Here is a 14,260-nt window from a genome sequence, read left to right as displayed (position 1 = left end):
TGGCCCAACAGGGTTCCTTTGAAAAGACCGGTAAAAGGAAACAGCAGTCCCTACCTTTTGAGATCTCAAAGATGCAACACAGCCCTGGATCCAATGCCGTAAGTGTTAAGATGTCAGGCAGTTTACTACTTTGCTGTCCCTCTACTTAAGAGCAGCTCCCGGGGCTTGTTGTCATAACAAAATACGCATTAAAGTCCAAGATCAGGTACCCCACCCCCCGCACCCCACACCCTCCCCATGTGGACCTTCGAAAGCTTCCCAGCGGATGACAGCACACAGCAGAAAAGTCCCCATGGACTCTGGAGGCCAGGCTTGCTCTTTACGGCCACTGGCTCTTACGGAGCTACTGCCATCCCAGAACAGAACCCGTCCCTTCTGTGGGTGGTACCCATGACTCCTCAGAAGCGCCTCCAAAATACCAACTCTTATGCAACACACGCAAACCAGAGCGGAGGCTGGAAACCAGTGTTATAGCCAGGAAGGCTGTGAACCCGACCCAGGCGAACCGGACCCGGGCAGAGACCACACTAAGGGCTCTTTCCTCATCATGTGACCCACAGCGTCACTCAGGAAGAATGCCTCGGCCTTCCCAGCCCTCTCACGGCCTCCAAAGGAACTCCACAGAACAATCTGAAATTCACTTACACGCTGTGACTTCCCACACTTCCAGCTTCAATCCTGGCAGACCTGACACCCATGCTCCCTCAAAACTGCCTAATGCTGTCCTTTAGCGTGTCCTTGAGTGCTGGCCGAGTCACCAGCATGACGTCTTTTTGAGAATGCTAGTTAAGTCTAACCTGCTTCTCTCAGCAGCATGCTTCTCTCAGCAGCATGCTTCTCTCAGCACCATGCTTCTCTCAGCAGCATGCTTCTCTCAGCAGCATGCTTCTCTCAGCACCATGCTTCTCTCAGCAGCATGCTTCTGAAACTCAAGCTTTGGTATGCTCGTTCCTCTTCATTGCCACGCTGTGCTCCAGGACAGATGCACCACTGTCGCCTATCGTAACATCCCCAGGTGACCACTCGATTTTGAAAATTATGAATAGAGTAGTTAAAAAAGCATTTGTGTATAGATATTTTTAAATAAACCTGTTTTCATCTCCTAAGGTGGCCAGGAATGGGACAAACGAGTCATGCTGTGATTTTACAGAGAATGTCGGTGTGTCCTACAGACCATCCACTTGTCAATCTGGAACCTGCTCTGTTCGACAACATCCTCTACATGAGTGATGCCAGTATTCCACCTTAGCCACTCTGCATGGGGTAAATGTGGCATCTTGTGTTTTAACAGCCATGTCTTTGACGTCGTCCTTCAAATGCGGACGTAGCACGTGTCTATCCTTGCTAATGTCTATTCATTTGCCCATTTCCTAACGTTCTGGCCATTGCCTGAACTCATCTGACAACACTAACCAGTATGACTACAGACTCCTGACTGTCCCCTGTAAACATGCTGTTTCCAGGGCTGTCCCCACTCAAAGAAAATCCTACTGTGCTTCCTTCACTCAAACCAAAACCTTGATCATCCTTGATCAGGTTTCTTTCTGACCTCGCATCCAACCTGTCCCTAGTTCTGTAGTCTGTCCAATCAGGTTGACTCCTCTCACTGTGCTCTCCCTGGGCCAACCTCCTCTTGGGTCTCCTTCCATTGCTAACAAAGTCCTCAGCAGCTAAGTGACCTCTACTGCAGTCCAGCTCAGGGTAACCTGGTTCTGGCTTCCTGCAGATGGCTCCTCACTCAGACACTAAAGAGTGTAGGTCAAATCTCTCTCCACCGTGCCTGAGGTCTGCGAGATGCTGACACCTGCGTCAGCGCCGGTCTTGACTGCTCTCTCAGAACGTCTCTGTGTACACTTGGCTGCCTTCAGTTGTCTGACCCAGCACAGGACCACATCCCATCTCTGCCTGACAGTCTATGAACTCCCCCAGTAACACCTCTAGCTATTCTCAGACATCTACAGACTCTAGAAGACTCTCATACAAGAAGACCCAAACAGCAAGGCCAGTCTCGGTGTTTTGAATACTCACCTCTCTACAGTCGAAGAATCTCTGCCTTAGATTGTCCTTAGTCTTTCTTCTCAAGGACGAGCTGCCTAATTTGGCATGTTGACACATACCTAATAGTCACAGTTACTCAGAAGGCTGGATGGAGGGACCATGTCAGCTTAGGAGTCTGATACTAGCCCGGGCAGCACAATAAAATCACATCCCTCAAAATCAAAAATCAGAACAACATACCACCACCAACAGAACCCAAAGAGAACCCTTTGCTTAGACCATTATGCATCAGTAGAAAGAGCCTATCACTGACGGCTGTTAGGACAGACAATCTGCTGTGCAAAGTGAAAGGTGACCGATACAAGAAAATACTGTATTGCCTCCTTTACATGAAAACTCCCAGAAAGGGCACATCTGGAGAGTGAGCCCAGGGTCAAATGCAGAGGGAGGTAAGGACTGACCACAAACGGAAATGGAAGAGGCATTCTAAAACTAGACCATGGTGAGGGCTGTACAGCTCTAGGAATTTACTAAAGCCTGCTGGACTGTACTCTTAGAATGGGTGACCTTCGTGGCAGATAAATTATATCAGTAAGGTTGTTTAAAAAAAAAAAAAGATATGCCTGCAATTGGAGAAGAGGAACCTAGATGCCGACAACTCATACTTCAGCCTTCATGTAATAAAACACAACATCTCGTCTAGGGCTACACAGTGCTCACGGCTCAGTTTCACAGCACAATAAAATGGGGTAAGAGTTAAGTTCCAACAATCAGAAGATGTAGGAAGGAAGAAAGCATCGTCCTCTAGGCCAGTGACTGCAAGTGCAGGCCTACCTTGTAGTTCCATCCCACCACACTTAATGATTATTTCAAAGCCTTGGCCAGTGGGTGGAATACACAGAGGCCGCCGGCACCCCAACAGGTAAAAGGCAGCTCTGATCTATACAGCGCCGCCGTCCTCTACCTCCTTACCTGGAATGGTGTGCACCTCGTCAAGGATCATGAGGCCCCACTCCTGGGTTTTGAGCCATTCCATGACTCTCTCAGCTTCCCATGACCTTTTGGTGGTGTGGCCCAGCATAGAGTAAGTGCTAATGGCGATGGAGCAGCCAATGGGCTTGTCCTTGGCATCTGAGGTGAAGCGGCAGATCTGGCTGTCATCGATGGTTGACCACATCTTAAACTGGGCTTTCCACTGCTCCACAGACACAGCCGAGTTGCCCAGGACCAGACAGCGCTTTCTGACAGTACACGCGGCAGTCACGCCCACCAGGGACTTCCCAGCACCTACGAGCAACCAGATGGTCATGCTACCCAAAAGCAGGCGGAAACAACGGTTAGGCTTGCACAGAATGGCTCAACTGCACCGGAATGCAGGCAGAGTTCACACACTGGTCCTCACACCCAGCGTGAACAGCACTTCCTGCTTCAGGCACATGGATATGAGAATCAACAGAAACAGACACGTCGGCAGCCTCTCAGAGCTATCTTACTTAAAATGGTGCAATGTTAGAACCAACAATGAGAAAGACACTCCTGCTACCATCGCTGTAAAGAAGGCTGGACGAGGAGCATTTGTGGTCACGTGTGCTCAGCTCACCTTTAGGCAAGTGGCAGCTTCTCACTAACAAGACTCAAGGCTCAGGAATGCACGAAGAGTGCGTGCTGCTGGCAAAGTCAGAGCAGATAAAACTCCTGGAGTTTCTCGGTTGAGTGTCACCTTCCACTGAGGACTAAGGTGACAATAATCAAACTGCTCGACAATGACTCTGACATACCCTTGAAGCTTTATGAAGAGAACTAAGGCAGAGGCCATCTCTGCCAACTGTCGGGGGGGTGGTGTTTCCACATGAATGCTATGGCCTCCGGCTTTGAACCTAGCTAGGTCTGACACCACCTAGAACTGTGAAGTCTGACAGAGGGATGTGCACAAGTGTATATGCATGTACATGCCCGTGTGTGTGTGTGTGTGTGTGTGTGTGTGTGTGTGTGTGTGTGTGTGTGTGTGTGACACCTGCACTGTCTTTCCTCAGTCTTGCAAACCCATTACAGACTGTCTAGAAACAAGCAACATTTCAGGGCTCGGCAGCCTCCAAATTCACACTTGACACAGCTGACGTCATGAAGGAAGAATCTAGGCTCTACTCCCAGTAGCAGCCAGCAGCACTGCTGCCCTCATACACTGTGTTCCAGTTTTCTTTGACACCTCCATTGTCAGGAAGAAACTCCACAGATTTCTTAGCAGAGCTATTTATAGTCATTCTCTACCCAGGCTGGTGAGCTCTGACACCCACAGGGTCTAGACCAGTGGCTCTTAACCTTGGTCTCAACCCCTTTAGGGACTGAATGACCCTTTCACAGGGGTCACGTAAGATCATCCTGAATAACAGATATATATATATATATATATATATATATATATATATATTACAATTCATAACAACACTAAAATTACAGTTATAAAGTAGCCACAAGAGTAAGTTTATGGGGTTGGGGATTTAGCTCAGTGGTAGAGCGCTTGCCTAGCAATCACAAGGCCCTGGGTTCGGCCCTCAGCTCAAAAAAAAAAAAAAAAAAAAAAAAAGAATAAGTTTATGGCTGGGAGTCAGTACACTAGGAACTGTGTTGATGGTTCACAGCATTAGGACGACTGAGGACCACCGGCCTAGACCAGGAGCTGCACAAAGCAGGACTTCAATAACATCAGTCAATCAGTGAGGAAGTGACCTCGGCCGTTTTAGGCAATGTGTTGTTACTCAGAGAAACACACCAAGCAGGGTAGAAGGCAGCTAGCAGACTTAGATGGCGGCCTCTTCGCTCAGGCCTCTCTTACCACAGGGAAGAACAATGACTCCTGAGCGTGCTCGCCCATTGCCAAACATCTTGCGCAGGCTCTTCTCCTGATAGGGCCTGAGCACGGCTGTGGGCTTCAGGTCAATGTTGATATCGGGGTTCAGAGAGTCATTCCGGAAGTCATACTCTGCCAACAGCGGGTACTCTAGGCAGATGCAGCGCTTCTGGAGCTCCTCGATCATCTCCTAGGGGCCAGCAGGAAGGATGTCGGATAATCTCGACTCAAAAGAGTGGCCAAGACAACATTCAAACGGCCTCAGGATCAAAACCTGGAGTTTATCTGGATATTTACAATTCCAGATCTCGATTTCTAACAACCAGGTTAGCACAGAAAAGCAACACAAACTAGTAACACAGTCAAAATGAGTTTCTTGTTTGGTTAGTTGTTTTTCTCTTGGTTTGGTTTTGTGAGACAAGTCTCATCTATTCCAAGCCAATTTTAAACTCTCTGTGTAGTGGAGGATGGCCGTCGACTGCTGACTGCTCCTGCCCTCAACCTCTCGGGCTGTGATGCATACCACCACACCCAGTTTACCTGGTACTAGGGATGAACCCAGGGACTTGCAGATACTAGGCGAGTTATTCTACCAACAGACCCATCTCCCTGGTCTCTTCAAAGTGAGCTTTAATCTGAACTAAAATAGATCCTATGGAGAGCAACTTCCTAGGCCCCAGGAAAAGTCATGGCTTACACTGGTAAGAACCAAACTGGAAACGTGCAGGGATCCCTTTATCTGAGTAGAGGATGCTGACGAAGCTGGACTGGTAACCAGGAAGCAGTCACTAACCTGCTTAACTTCAAAGGAGACTGTCTGTGTCTCTTCCTCCTCCTCCTCATCCTTGTCCATTTGCTCATAAAAATCAAACAGGTCTTTGGGGATGTCAGATTTGGCTTGCGCATCTACCCCCTGTGAAGTAGAAGCCCCACCACTGCCTTCCACAGTCTTAGAAATCTGTAAGAAAAAGGCAGGAGTCCACACTCTACACAACACACACCTTGTTACCAACCATGAATGCAAGCACTAAGGGAGCAGGAGCAGAGAGGCAGCCCCAATGTCAGTGCTGGGTTCAAGGAAAACTGAGGTCCTAAGTTCCTAGCCCGCAGGAAACCCAGGAGCTCACGCACAGCAGATTTGCTCGTAAACGTCTCTGTGATGAGTTCAGTAGCCTCTCCCTCGGCATTCCTCAAGCGACATTCCCGTATTACTGGGTCTTGAAGAAGATGCTGGATGACATCAGGGTGAGAACTTTCAACAAAGTACCTGCAAGCAGGAGAGAAAAGAAGTCCTACTGGCCAGCACATCATTTCTGGAACATTCAGTGAGATGATCTGAAAGTTATAGCCTCACAGTGACTCTTCCCAGCCCCTGTCAAATCAGAGCTAGGCGCTATAGGCAAAGACAGAACATGCTGAGGGTCAGAGGAGAGCCCCCCTTTGAAGTTAAATTGGCATGTAAGCAGCAGGAGGGAAAATAACCTTCCTCGTGAAATCTCCTAAAACTATGTCTGCAGCTGGGAAAAAGTACAGTTAAATTCAAGGTCAGAATGCTTATAGCTTGAGTGTGATCGCTGTGATTTTAACATTCTCCTTAAAGCATCTCTGTATAAAAAGGGAAAAGCTGTATGCAGGTAGCCATCACTGCAAATGTTAACGTCCAGAATTCTTGATTATCAGCTGGAAGGACTCCTTTTCCTTCCCAGGCCCCCTCGCTTTTCCATCTCTGTCCCAAGCAGGGTCTGAGCCCGGCCCTCCCACCACCTCCCTCCTAGCTACCGCCTCCCTCCTAGCTGGCATGTAGAAGGCAGTACTCACCTGTTGTGCTTCAGGACCAGCTTGACTTTTCCGTAGCTGACAGTGCACAGCTGCAGGCAGGGGCAACACCAAGAAGCAGGTAGTCAGTGCTCAGAACCAGGGAAAAGCTGAATTTACTTTCGGAAAACTTAACGCACAGCCACATCTGCCTAAAGGGAGCTTCTTTCCACCGACCTCAATGTTTTAGGACTTATCCTTTTGCCTAATTCATATGCCTCGCTTTTTTACAAAACACTGTTTAAAAACCTCTGTGGTTTTCATTTTACTTCCCCTGCATGGCCACAGCCCCCATCCTGACCAGGAAGCTTATCTGGCTTCACCAGAGCTAATACAGTTCCCAGAAGTCACCAGGCACTCAATGAGTGCTACACAGTGCCTGCCATATGAGGTAAGTTCAAATATCATAAAGGTTCAGGCCTTCACACCAACGTTCTCATTTCCACAACCAAAGCTATCTCAGCCTTTTTTCACTGTATTGGCAAGAGAACTCAGGACCATGACGCTACATCCCTAACCACCAACACCTCTATTTTTAAATTTTGAGACAAGTTAGAAACTGACCAGCCTAGCCTAGGACTACAACCCTCTTCCATAGACATCTGGGAGTAAGAGGCACCTGCCACTTTGCCAGCACAATGTAAGCCTCTTGGAGATGAGGAATAAATCCCCAATCTGCTGGAAGGGACCCGGTAGTTTGCATGTTCGCCATAGCTTGCTCCTGAGATTTTGAACTGCCCCTCAGAGAGCACAGCACTGCCCCAACACTACTTCGATCCTTTAGATCGTACAGACCAAGGCTGGCCCTGGTGCTTTCTTTCTCTTCAGCACCTCCTTCTGCATCACAAGAACAGGAACTCTGCAGAACTCCAAAGCTTCTCTGGGAGAGGATGCTAATGGTACACTCTTCTGCTTCCAGACGTGAAATCTAATTTGGAGTCTTTTGCGGATTAGCCAACCATAACAAAAACTACTCTCCTGTCTTCTGTGAATAATACTCACATATATTCAACTGCTGTCCCCATGGAACCCTCTTCACGTCAACATTTCAAGGTTTGACTGGCCCTAATACACTTAATTTACCATGGATCTTCAGTAAGTATTTACCTTAGATGGAGCTTACTTCCTATAACAGCCAACCACCAAAAACACTCCACAACAAAAATTTATGTTCCAGAGTTCTAACCGCTCAGAATCAATGGACCAGGACTAGCTAATTCAGGTTGTGGTAAGGTCTCCTGGCCAGTACAGAGCCACCTGCTCTCTACATAGTCCCATGAAGAAGGGACAACTATTATAACTCCTAATAAAGACAAGCACCTTCTGGATTAGGAGATATTTATGATACTTACTAAACTCAGGTACACTGGGGTTAGGATTTCGATATGTAAATGCAGTCTACAGTGCCATCCATTCAGAGACATTTTCCCAAGTAACCCTAGTCAGAACAGCCCTGAACTTCTACCCCATGGCTAGGAGTAACTCACAGAAAGCATGGGCTCAGCCAGAGCCATGGCTGGATCTAAGGCGACAGCATCTAGGCAAGAAGCTTTTCTGCTACCAAAGGAAATCCAAGTCAGGCATTTTCAGTGGCAGCACAGAGTAAGCACCTGAGTAGAACCCTGCCACGTTATCGCAGTAGTTAGAATGGCCAGCAGCTCACCTTAATAAACTGGATGATTCCATCAGGAACTCCAGTCTTACTGAGCTTTCTGAGGTACTCGGTGATGTCACTGGTCTGCAGCCCAACACTGACAGCTGCATAGAGGGAGTAGGCGGTCAGCTTGTATTCGTGTACATGCGTGGGCCGGCACACTGGCTCTGCAATTGCCACCAGGAAGTCTTGGGCATATTTGTAAACTGGAGAGAAGGCTTCCAAGAAAATGTGGCCATCAGGAGCCTAGAAGTCATCAAGTGAACATAACAGGCAAAAATATCAATGAGCTGGAGAGACCACTATGCTGCAGGAGTTTTGATCACTGTGAACCTGAGATTTTTGATCGCACAGTGAACCTGAAATTGTGTTATTTACTGAAAAAACCTTTTTCTAGTTTTATGGTTCAGGCCTCAGCACACAGCTCTAATCCCTCTTGCTGGAATACAGACATGCCTTTAGTTCACACCTTTAATCCCAAAGAAAGAAGGTAAAGTTAGTTTGTTGAAGGAAGCAGCCATGTTTTAAAGTGATGTCTAATTGAGTGGCAGAAAAAGTGACAATTTTTTTTTTTTTTTTTTTTTTTTGGTCCGGAGCTGAGGACCAAACCCAGGGCCTTGCGCTTGCTAGTCAAGCGCTCTACCACTGAGCTAAATCCCCAACCCTTTTTGACAACTTCTGAGAAAGATTTGACGGGATAGGATATGCCCAACTCTCAAAGACCAGAGAGGAAAGGGAAGCTACTTAAGAGAGAGACCAACAGTACAGGGAGGAATGAATCCAGTACAGGAAGACAACAGTGTTTGTGGAAAAAGCAGGACAGTAGAGTTGAGAGGGACAGAGCAGCACAGAGAGGGAGAAGGAGGCAGTTTTACTGGAACAGTTATAAAGAGGCAGATTACAGTGAGAGAACAAACTAGACACAGTGAAGACAGAATGAGCCAGAGAATGAGAAGGAGCCAAAAGATTAGGACAGATTCTCAAAGTTAATATATGAGGTCAAGCAGAACAATTCAGGAAAAACCAAGAGAGAAGCCAGATTGAAGCAGTCAGCTTGAAGAGAGTCCGAGCCGGAACAGCTGAGGTGAACCAGCCAGCCAGAGCTCAGGAAGAACTAGAAAGGGTGAGCTTACTCAGCCTCAAGTCTCAGAGGTGGGAAAACATTCTAGGCCTAGGTTAGAAGGCATGGAGACTAGAAGTTTCCAGGACTAGGCCTAGGTTAGCAGACAGAGGCAGTCCAGACAACAATTACATCGGGTGAATAATGGTTACTCTTACATCACTAGACTCTCATATCATTATCAAAAAGTGTAAGCTATCCAATGCTAAGAATATTCTTGCAATCAATCCTTCAGGCAATGGAGGGGTCCTGTTCCTATAGTTAGACAGAGAAGAGCAGGGAGAAAAGGTTCTCAACGTTCCATACATAGAAATCTTCCCCAACTTACTATTCTCAAGCTGCCTTTTGGCTGGAACGCAAATTGAGTATAGAACATTATGTATTTTAAGCCAAGCCAACTTAGCTACCAAATACTATCTTCCATTAATTTGAAAAGGAGCTAAAAGGATGGATCAGTGGTGAAGAGCACTGGCTGCTCCTGCAGAAAACACAGGTTTCATTCCCAGCACCCACATCAGCTAACTCATAATAGCCTGTAATTCCAGTTTTAGGGGATCTGACACCCTCTTCGGGCCTCCTCTGGAAACAGATACACACACACACACATATATGTATATATAATATATAACACATATATTGTATATTATATATTATAATACATATATATGTATATATAATATATAATACATATATTGTATTATATAATATATATATACAAATTGCTAAAAATACTTTCTTAAAAGCATAAATAGTTATCTAAAACAACTATTTAGTGGTTGGGGAGCTACCATAGTGTATGAAGTGCTTGCACACATGAGGACCTGAGTTGCAATTTCCAGCACTTAAGTATAATACCAGGAATGGTAGTGCATGCCTAGAACTACAGAGGTGAGATGGTTGAGGATAGGTGGGTGGGCCAGCAGGCTGATAATGTTGGGGCAGAAGGTGGGGGGCATCACTGGCCAGGGCGCTAGGCAAATATGTGAAGAGTGACTGAGAAGAGCATCCTCACATAAGTCTCTGGGCTCTGTAATCAATCCCTGCACACCTGCACAGGGTGTGCACATATACCACACACACAATAGATAAATGCTACTTACTGATTGACTGCATGTGTTGTATGTTTATGTCTGGAGTGCATGCATGTCATAGCTCTAAAGTGAAAGTCAGAGGACAACTTGCCAGAGTCGGGTCTCTCCTCCTACCATGACAGCAAGAGCCTTTATCTCCTGGGTTATCTGGTTGCCCCATAATGCTACTAGGCAAATAAAATTGGCCATTATATGGTGGGCTGGGGTGAAATGGAGAACACCAGGTCACACCAGCTATTCCACTGTGCACCTATGCCAGCTGTCTCTCCCAGCTGCTTCAGCATTTCTCACTTTTGAATTTTGGAGATGTAAGAATGTCCACGATTTAGTTGCCACCCAGACTTTTCGGTCATGCTTACCACCCAGAGGGGCCTAGAAGTATGGTCACCCTTTAGTGGCATCTGCTGTCTGTAGTCCTTTGCTCCATATTCATCCACTTTGGTGCTGGATTCGTCCACCTGTTTCCCAGCGGCTGAGGGCACCGCTTCCTGAGACTCGTTCCCAGGAGCGTCGTCTTCGTCTTCCTCTTCCTCTTCATACTGCCTCTTCTTGGATTTCTTCTTGTCTGCGAAAGAAGACACAGAAGTGAGCCCCGCAGGATTCTGGGGTTCCCTCTTCACCTCACAAGTTAACTTCTGGAAAGAGAACTCCTAAACCACCTGCATCCTGGCACCCCGCAAACACCTCCCGCCCGGCTAAGTTCCCCATCTCCGGGACCCAACAGACCGGAGAAAACCCTACGGCAATGACAGTTACAAGTAGTCCTTACCGCGGTCCACTCGATCTCTTTTACCCATAACAGCTCTAGGACCAGGCAGGCCTGCACACTAACTACACTGCGTCTGATCCCCAGGAGTAATTTTCGTATGAACTTCCGGTACATGCCGGAAACATAGCCCCAGGCCGTCGGAAGTCCCGCCTCTGAAGTCTTAGACCGGAAGAGCGGAGCTACACAGCGGGCTGCAACTGCTCCTGCCTAGAAAGTGTAAAATTTGCGATATAGACCCGGCAGGGCAAGAACTCAGAGATATGCTTGCCTCTAACTCCCGAGTACTGAGACTCACCATGCCCTGCCTTCGCTCCGTTTTGGGTTTTTTGTTTATTTTTTGAGGCCACTGCTTAGATCGCTAAGGTCGTACCAACTTCCCGGGCTCCCGTGAGCTGGGATTACTGGCGTGCTCCACCACACCTGGTTTCTGGAAATTAAATTCCGAACGAGAGAGGTGGGGAATACTCGTCGTTCTGACATAAATAAAATGGGTAGTGTCATTCTAAAAGAGTGGCCCTGGCTGGGGATGCGACTTATTTGGTAGAATTTTTGCCTATATCAGAAACCAAAGAACAATCTTGGTGTCTCACCGAGGATGGTATGTATGAAGAGTAATTTAGCAAGGCAATTCGTTTTGGAAGAGAGTGTACCAGAACCCGAAGGGACTAACAAGTACATCTTTTCCCCATTGGCTAGGGTCAGACCTCACAGGCTTCCAGATGTTTGATTTGTTGTGGGGTTTGTTTGTTTGTTTGTTTGTTTGTTTGTTTTCCGAGACAGGGTTTCTCTGTATAGTCCTGGCTATTCTGGAACTCGTTCTGTAAATATAGCTGACTTAGAACTCGAGATCCATCTGCTTCTGGAGCGCTAGGCTAAAAGGTGTGCACCACCACGCCCCTCCCTACTGTTGTCCTGTTTTAAAAGAAGACAAAGGAAAGAGGAAAGGGTTCAGTCAGCTGCCTGCATGTGTGTGTGTGTGTGTGTGTGTGTGTGTGTGTGTGCGCGCGCGCTGGCAAAACAATTTTCCCCTCCTATCTAGCAGGTTCCAGGTTCCAGCCGCAGCACCACATAAACCAAGTGTGGTAGGTAGAGCATGTCTGTAAGCCCTGAAAAGTGGAAGCAACAAAGAATGTAACCCATTTTCAAAAAAAAAAAAAAAATAGTAGTAGAGTGATCTTAGACAAGGTCTAAGTAAAAGAAATGAAGATGGTTTCATTCTGGGTTTATTTTGAAAGCGAAGTGAATAGGATTTGCCTACTGGTTTACTATGGGAAGTGGGGAGGAAGAGTAACACCCAAGATTTTTGGTTTCAGCGACTCATAAAATGATGGACCTTAGGCGAAGTTCATATTTGGAGCAAATCAGATGTTACAAAATCTGTTTGCTGTTCCATAATAAAATGTCACAGGTGGCATGATTTAAACAGCAAAACTTAGATAAGAAATTAGAAGGACAAGAGAAGGGGACCAGAAAGAGGCAGGAGGGAAGAAAATAATAAATATGCCATATGTATGAAAATGTTATGACGACATCCTTCCTGTTAACAAAAGAGCAGACACGGGTTGGGGATTTAGCTCAGTGGTAGAGCGCTTGCCTAGGAAGCGCAAGGCCCTGGGTTCGGTCCCCAGCTCCGAAAAAACAAAAACAAAAAAAAAACCAAAAGAGCAGACAAGCAATATGAAATTGGATTTTTTTAAGAGCTGGGAATATTAACTGAGTAGGTGAAAGTACTTGCTGCACAAACATGAAGACTTGATTTTGGGATTCCCAGAACGCACACAAGCTGGGCAGGCATGGTAATTACATAGCTGTGACTCCAGCACTGAGGGACAGAGGAGAATCCTTGGGACTCACTGGCCAGCCAGTCTAATCCATGAGCTCTAGACTTAAGAGAGAAATCCTGGGAGGGGGATGTTTGCCCGGAAACCGGGAAAGGGAATAACACTCGAAATGTATATAAGAAATACTCAAGTTAATAAAAAAAAAAAAAAAGAAAGAAAGCACAACACACAACTATAGTTCAAAAGCAGACAATGGGAATGGAGGAAGCCAATATAAAAAAAAAAAAAGAGAGAGAGAAATCCTGTTGCAAGACTAGTACGTAAGGTGAGGTTGGGGCTAGGGATGTGGCTCAGTGGGAAACACCACAAAGGTGAAAAGATTAGAATTTAAAACCAAAAACACCTGAGTAAAAGCCAGGGCTGGGGTGGGGGCCAGTGATAGCTCAGCAGCTACGAGCACCTCTTGCTCTCCCAAAAGAGGTTGCTTGGCTTCCCAGCACCCACAAGACGGCTCATAGCCATCCCTAAATCCAGTTCTATGGGATCCAAGGCTTTCTTCTGACCTTTACAGGCACCAGTCACTTGTGGTGGAGACGTGCATGCAGCAAAACACTCAGCTTACATAAATAAATCTTAACAAAAAATCAAAAACCACAAGATACCTGGAGCAAGCCGTATTAACGGACTCTGGATTCAAATGAGAAACAGGTGGAGAGCAAATGAAAGACACTTGCACTCACACCCAAATAAAGGATGGAAATGCTAAGACAACTGACATTACCCTCTTGTACCAGTGGCTGTACATACATACAAAGCAAGCAAGCATAGGGGAGTGAAAGTCAGCTGTCTAGATTTGTGAACTTGCTTTCCTTTGGTTTTTACGGCTACTGAGTCAGTACTGAAAAAGTGTCTAGTGTTTACGAGCGGCCCCTTCCCTTCTCTGTGCCTCCACTTTGTGCTTCAGGTGCCGCTGCTGGCAACGCCTAGCTTTGGATTGTATAGGCTAGGCACCTTCTCACCCTCTGGAGACTTCCCAGGTCATAACCTCCTGGCCTACATACTTGTTCTAGATGGGTGCAGGGGTGTTGTCTTACATTCACTGAGAGTGTGGAAGAGGCACATGGATGCCATAGATCCAGATGGAGGACCTGTCTTCATACTTTCAAAGCCTACAGAGGAGTATT

General features: G+C 46.7%; 2 protein-coding genes across 3 annotated transcripts in view; one reads left to right on the top strand and one right to left on the bottom strand.

The window, feature by feature from the left end:
• Positions 1-11,361, bottom strand: part of Ercc3 (ERCC excision repair 3, TFIIH core complex helicase subunit) — a 30,713-nt gene extending 19,352 nt beyond the window's left edge. The window contains exons 1-8 of the mRNA NM_001031644.1: positions 11,296-11,361; positions 10,886-11,091; positions 8,325-8,561; positions 6,665-6,714; positions 5,978-6,113; positions 5,640-5,804; positions 4,832-5,036; positions 2,971-3,285 (exon numbers count right to left, since the gene is read on the bottom strand). Of these exons, the coding sequence (NP_001026814.1) occupies positions 2,971-3,285; positions 4,832-5,036; positions 5,640-5,804; positions 5,978-6,113; positions 6,665-6,714; positions 8,325-8,561; positions 10,886-11,091; positions 11,296-11,323 (1,342 nt within the window). The 5' untranslated portion in view covers positions 11,324-11,361. The remainder of the gene's footprint in view (positions 1-2,970; positions 3,286-4,831; positions 5,037-5,639; positions 5,805-5,977; positions 6,114-6,664; positions 6,715-8,324; positions 8,562-10,885; positions 11,092-11,295) is intronic.
• Positions 1-14,260, top strand: part of LOC120098222 (uncharacterized) — a 702,255-nt gene that overhangs the window by 433,773 nt on the left and 254,222 nt on the right. The gene's annotated exons all lie outside the window — the stretch shown is intronic.

Source organism: Rattus norvegicus, chromosome 18 (assembly GCF_036323735.1).
Source record: "Rattus norvegicus strain BN/NHsdMcwi chromosome 18, GRCr8, whole genome shotgun sequence".
NCBI lineage: Eukaryota > Metazoa > Chordata > Mammalia > Rodentia > Muridae > Rattus > Rattus norvegicus.
The sequence above is the reverse complement of the archived record's forward strand: the minus strand, read 5'-3'. Positions and strand labels throughout refer to the sequence as shown.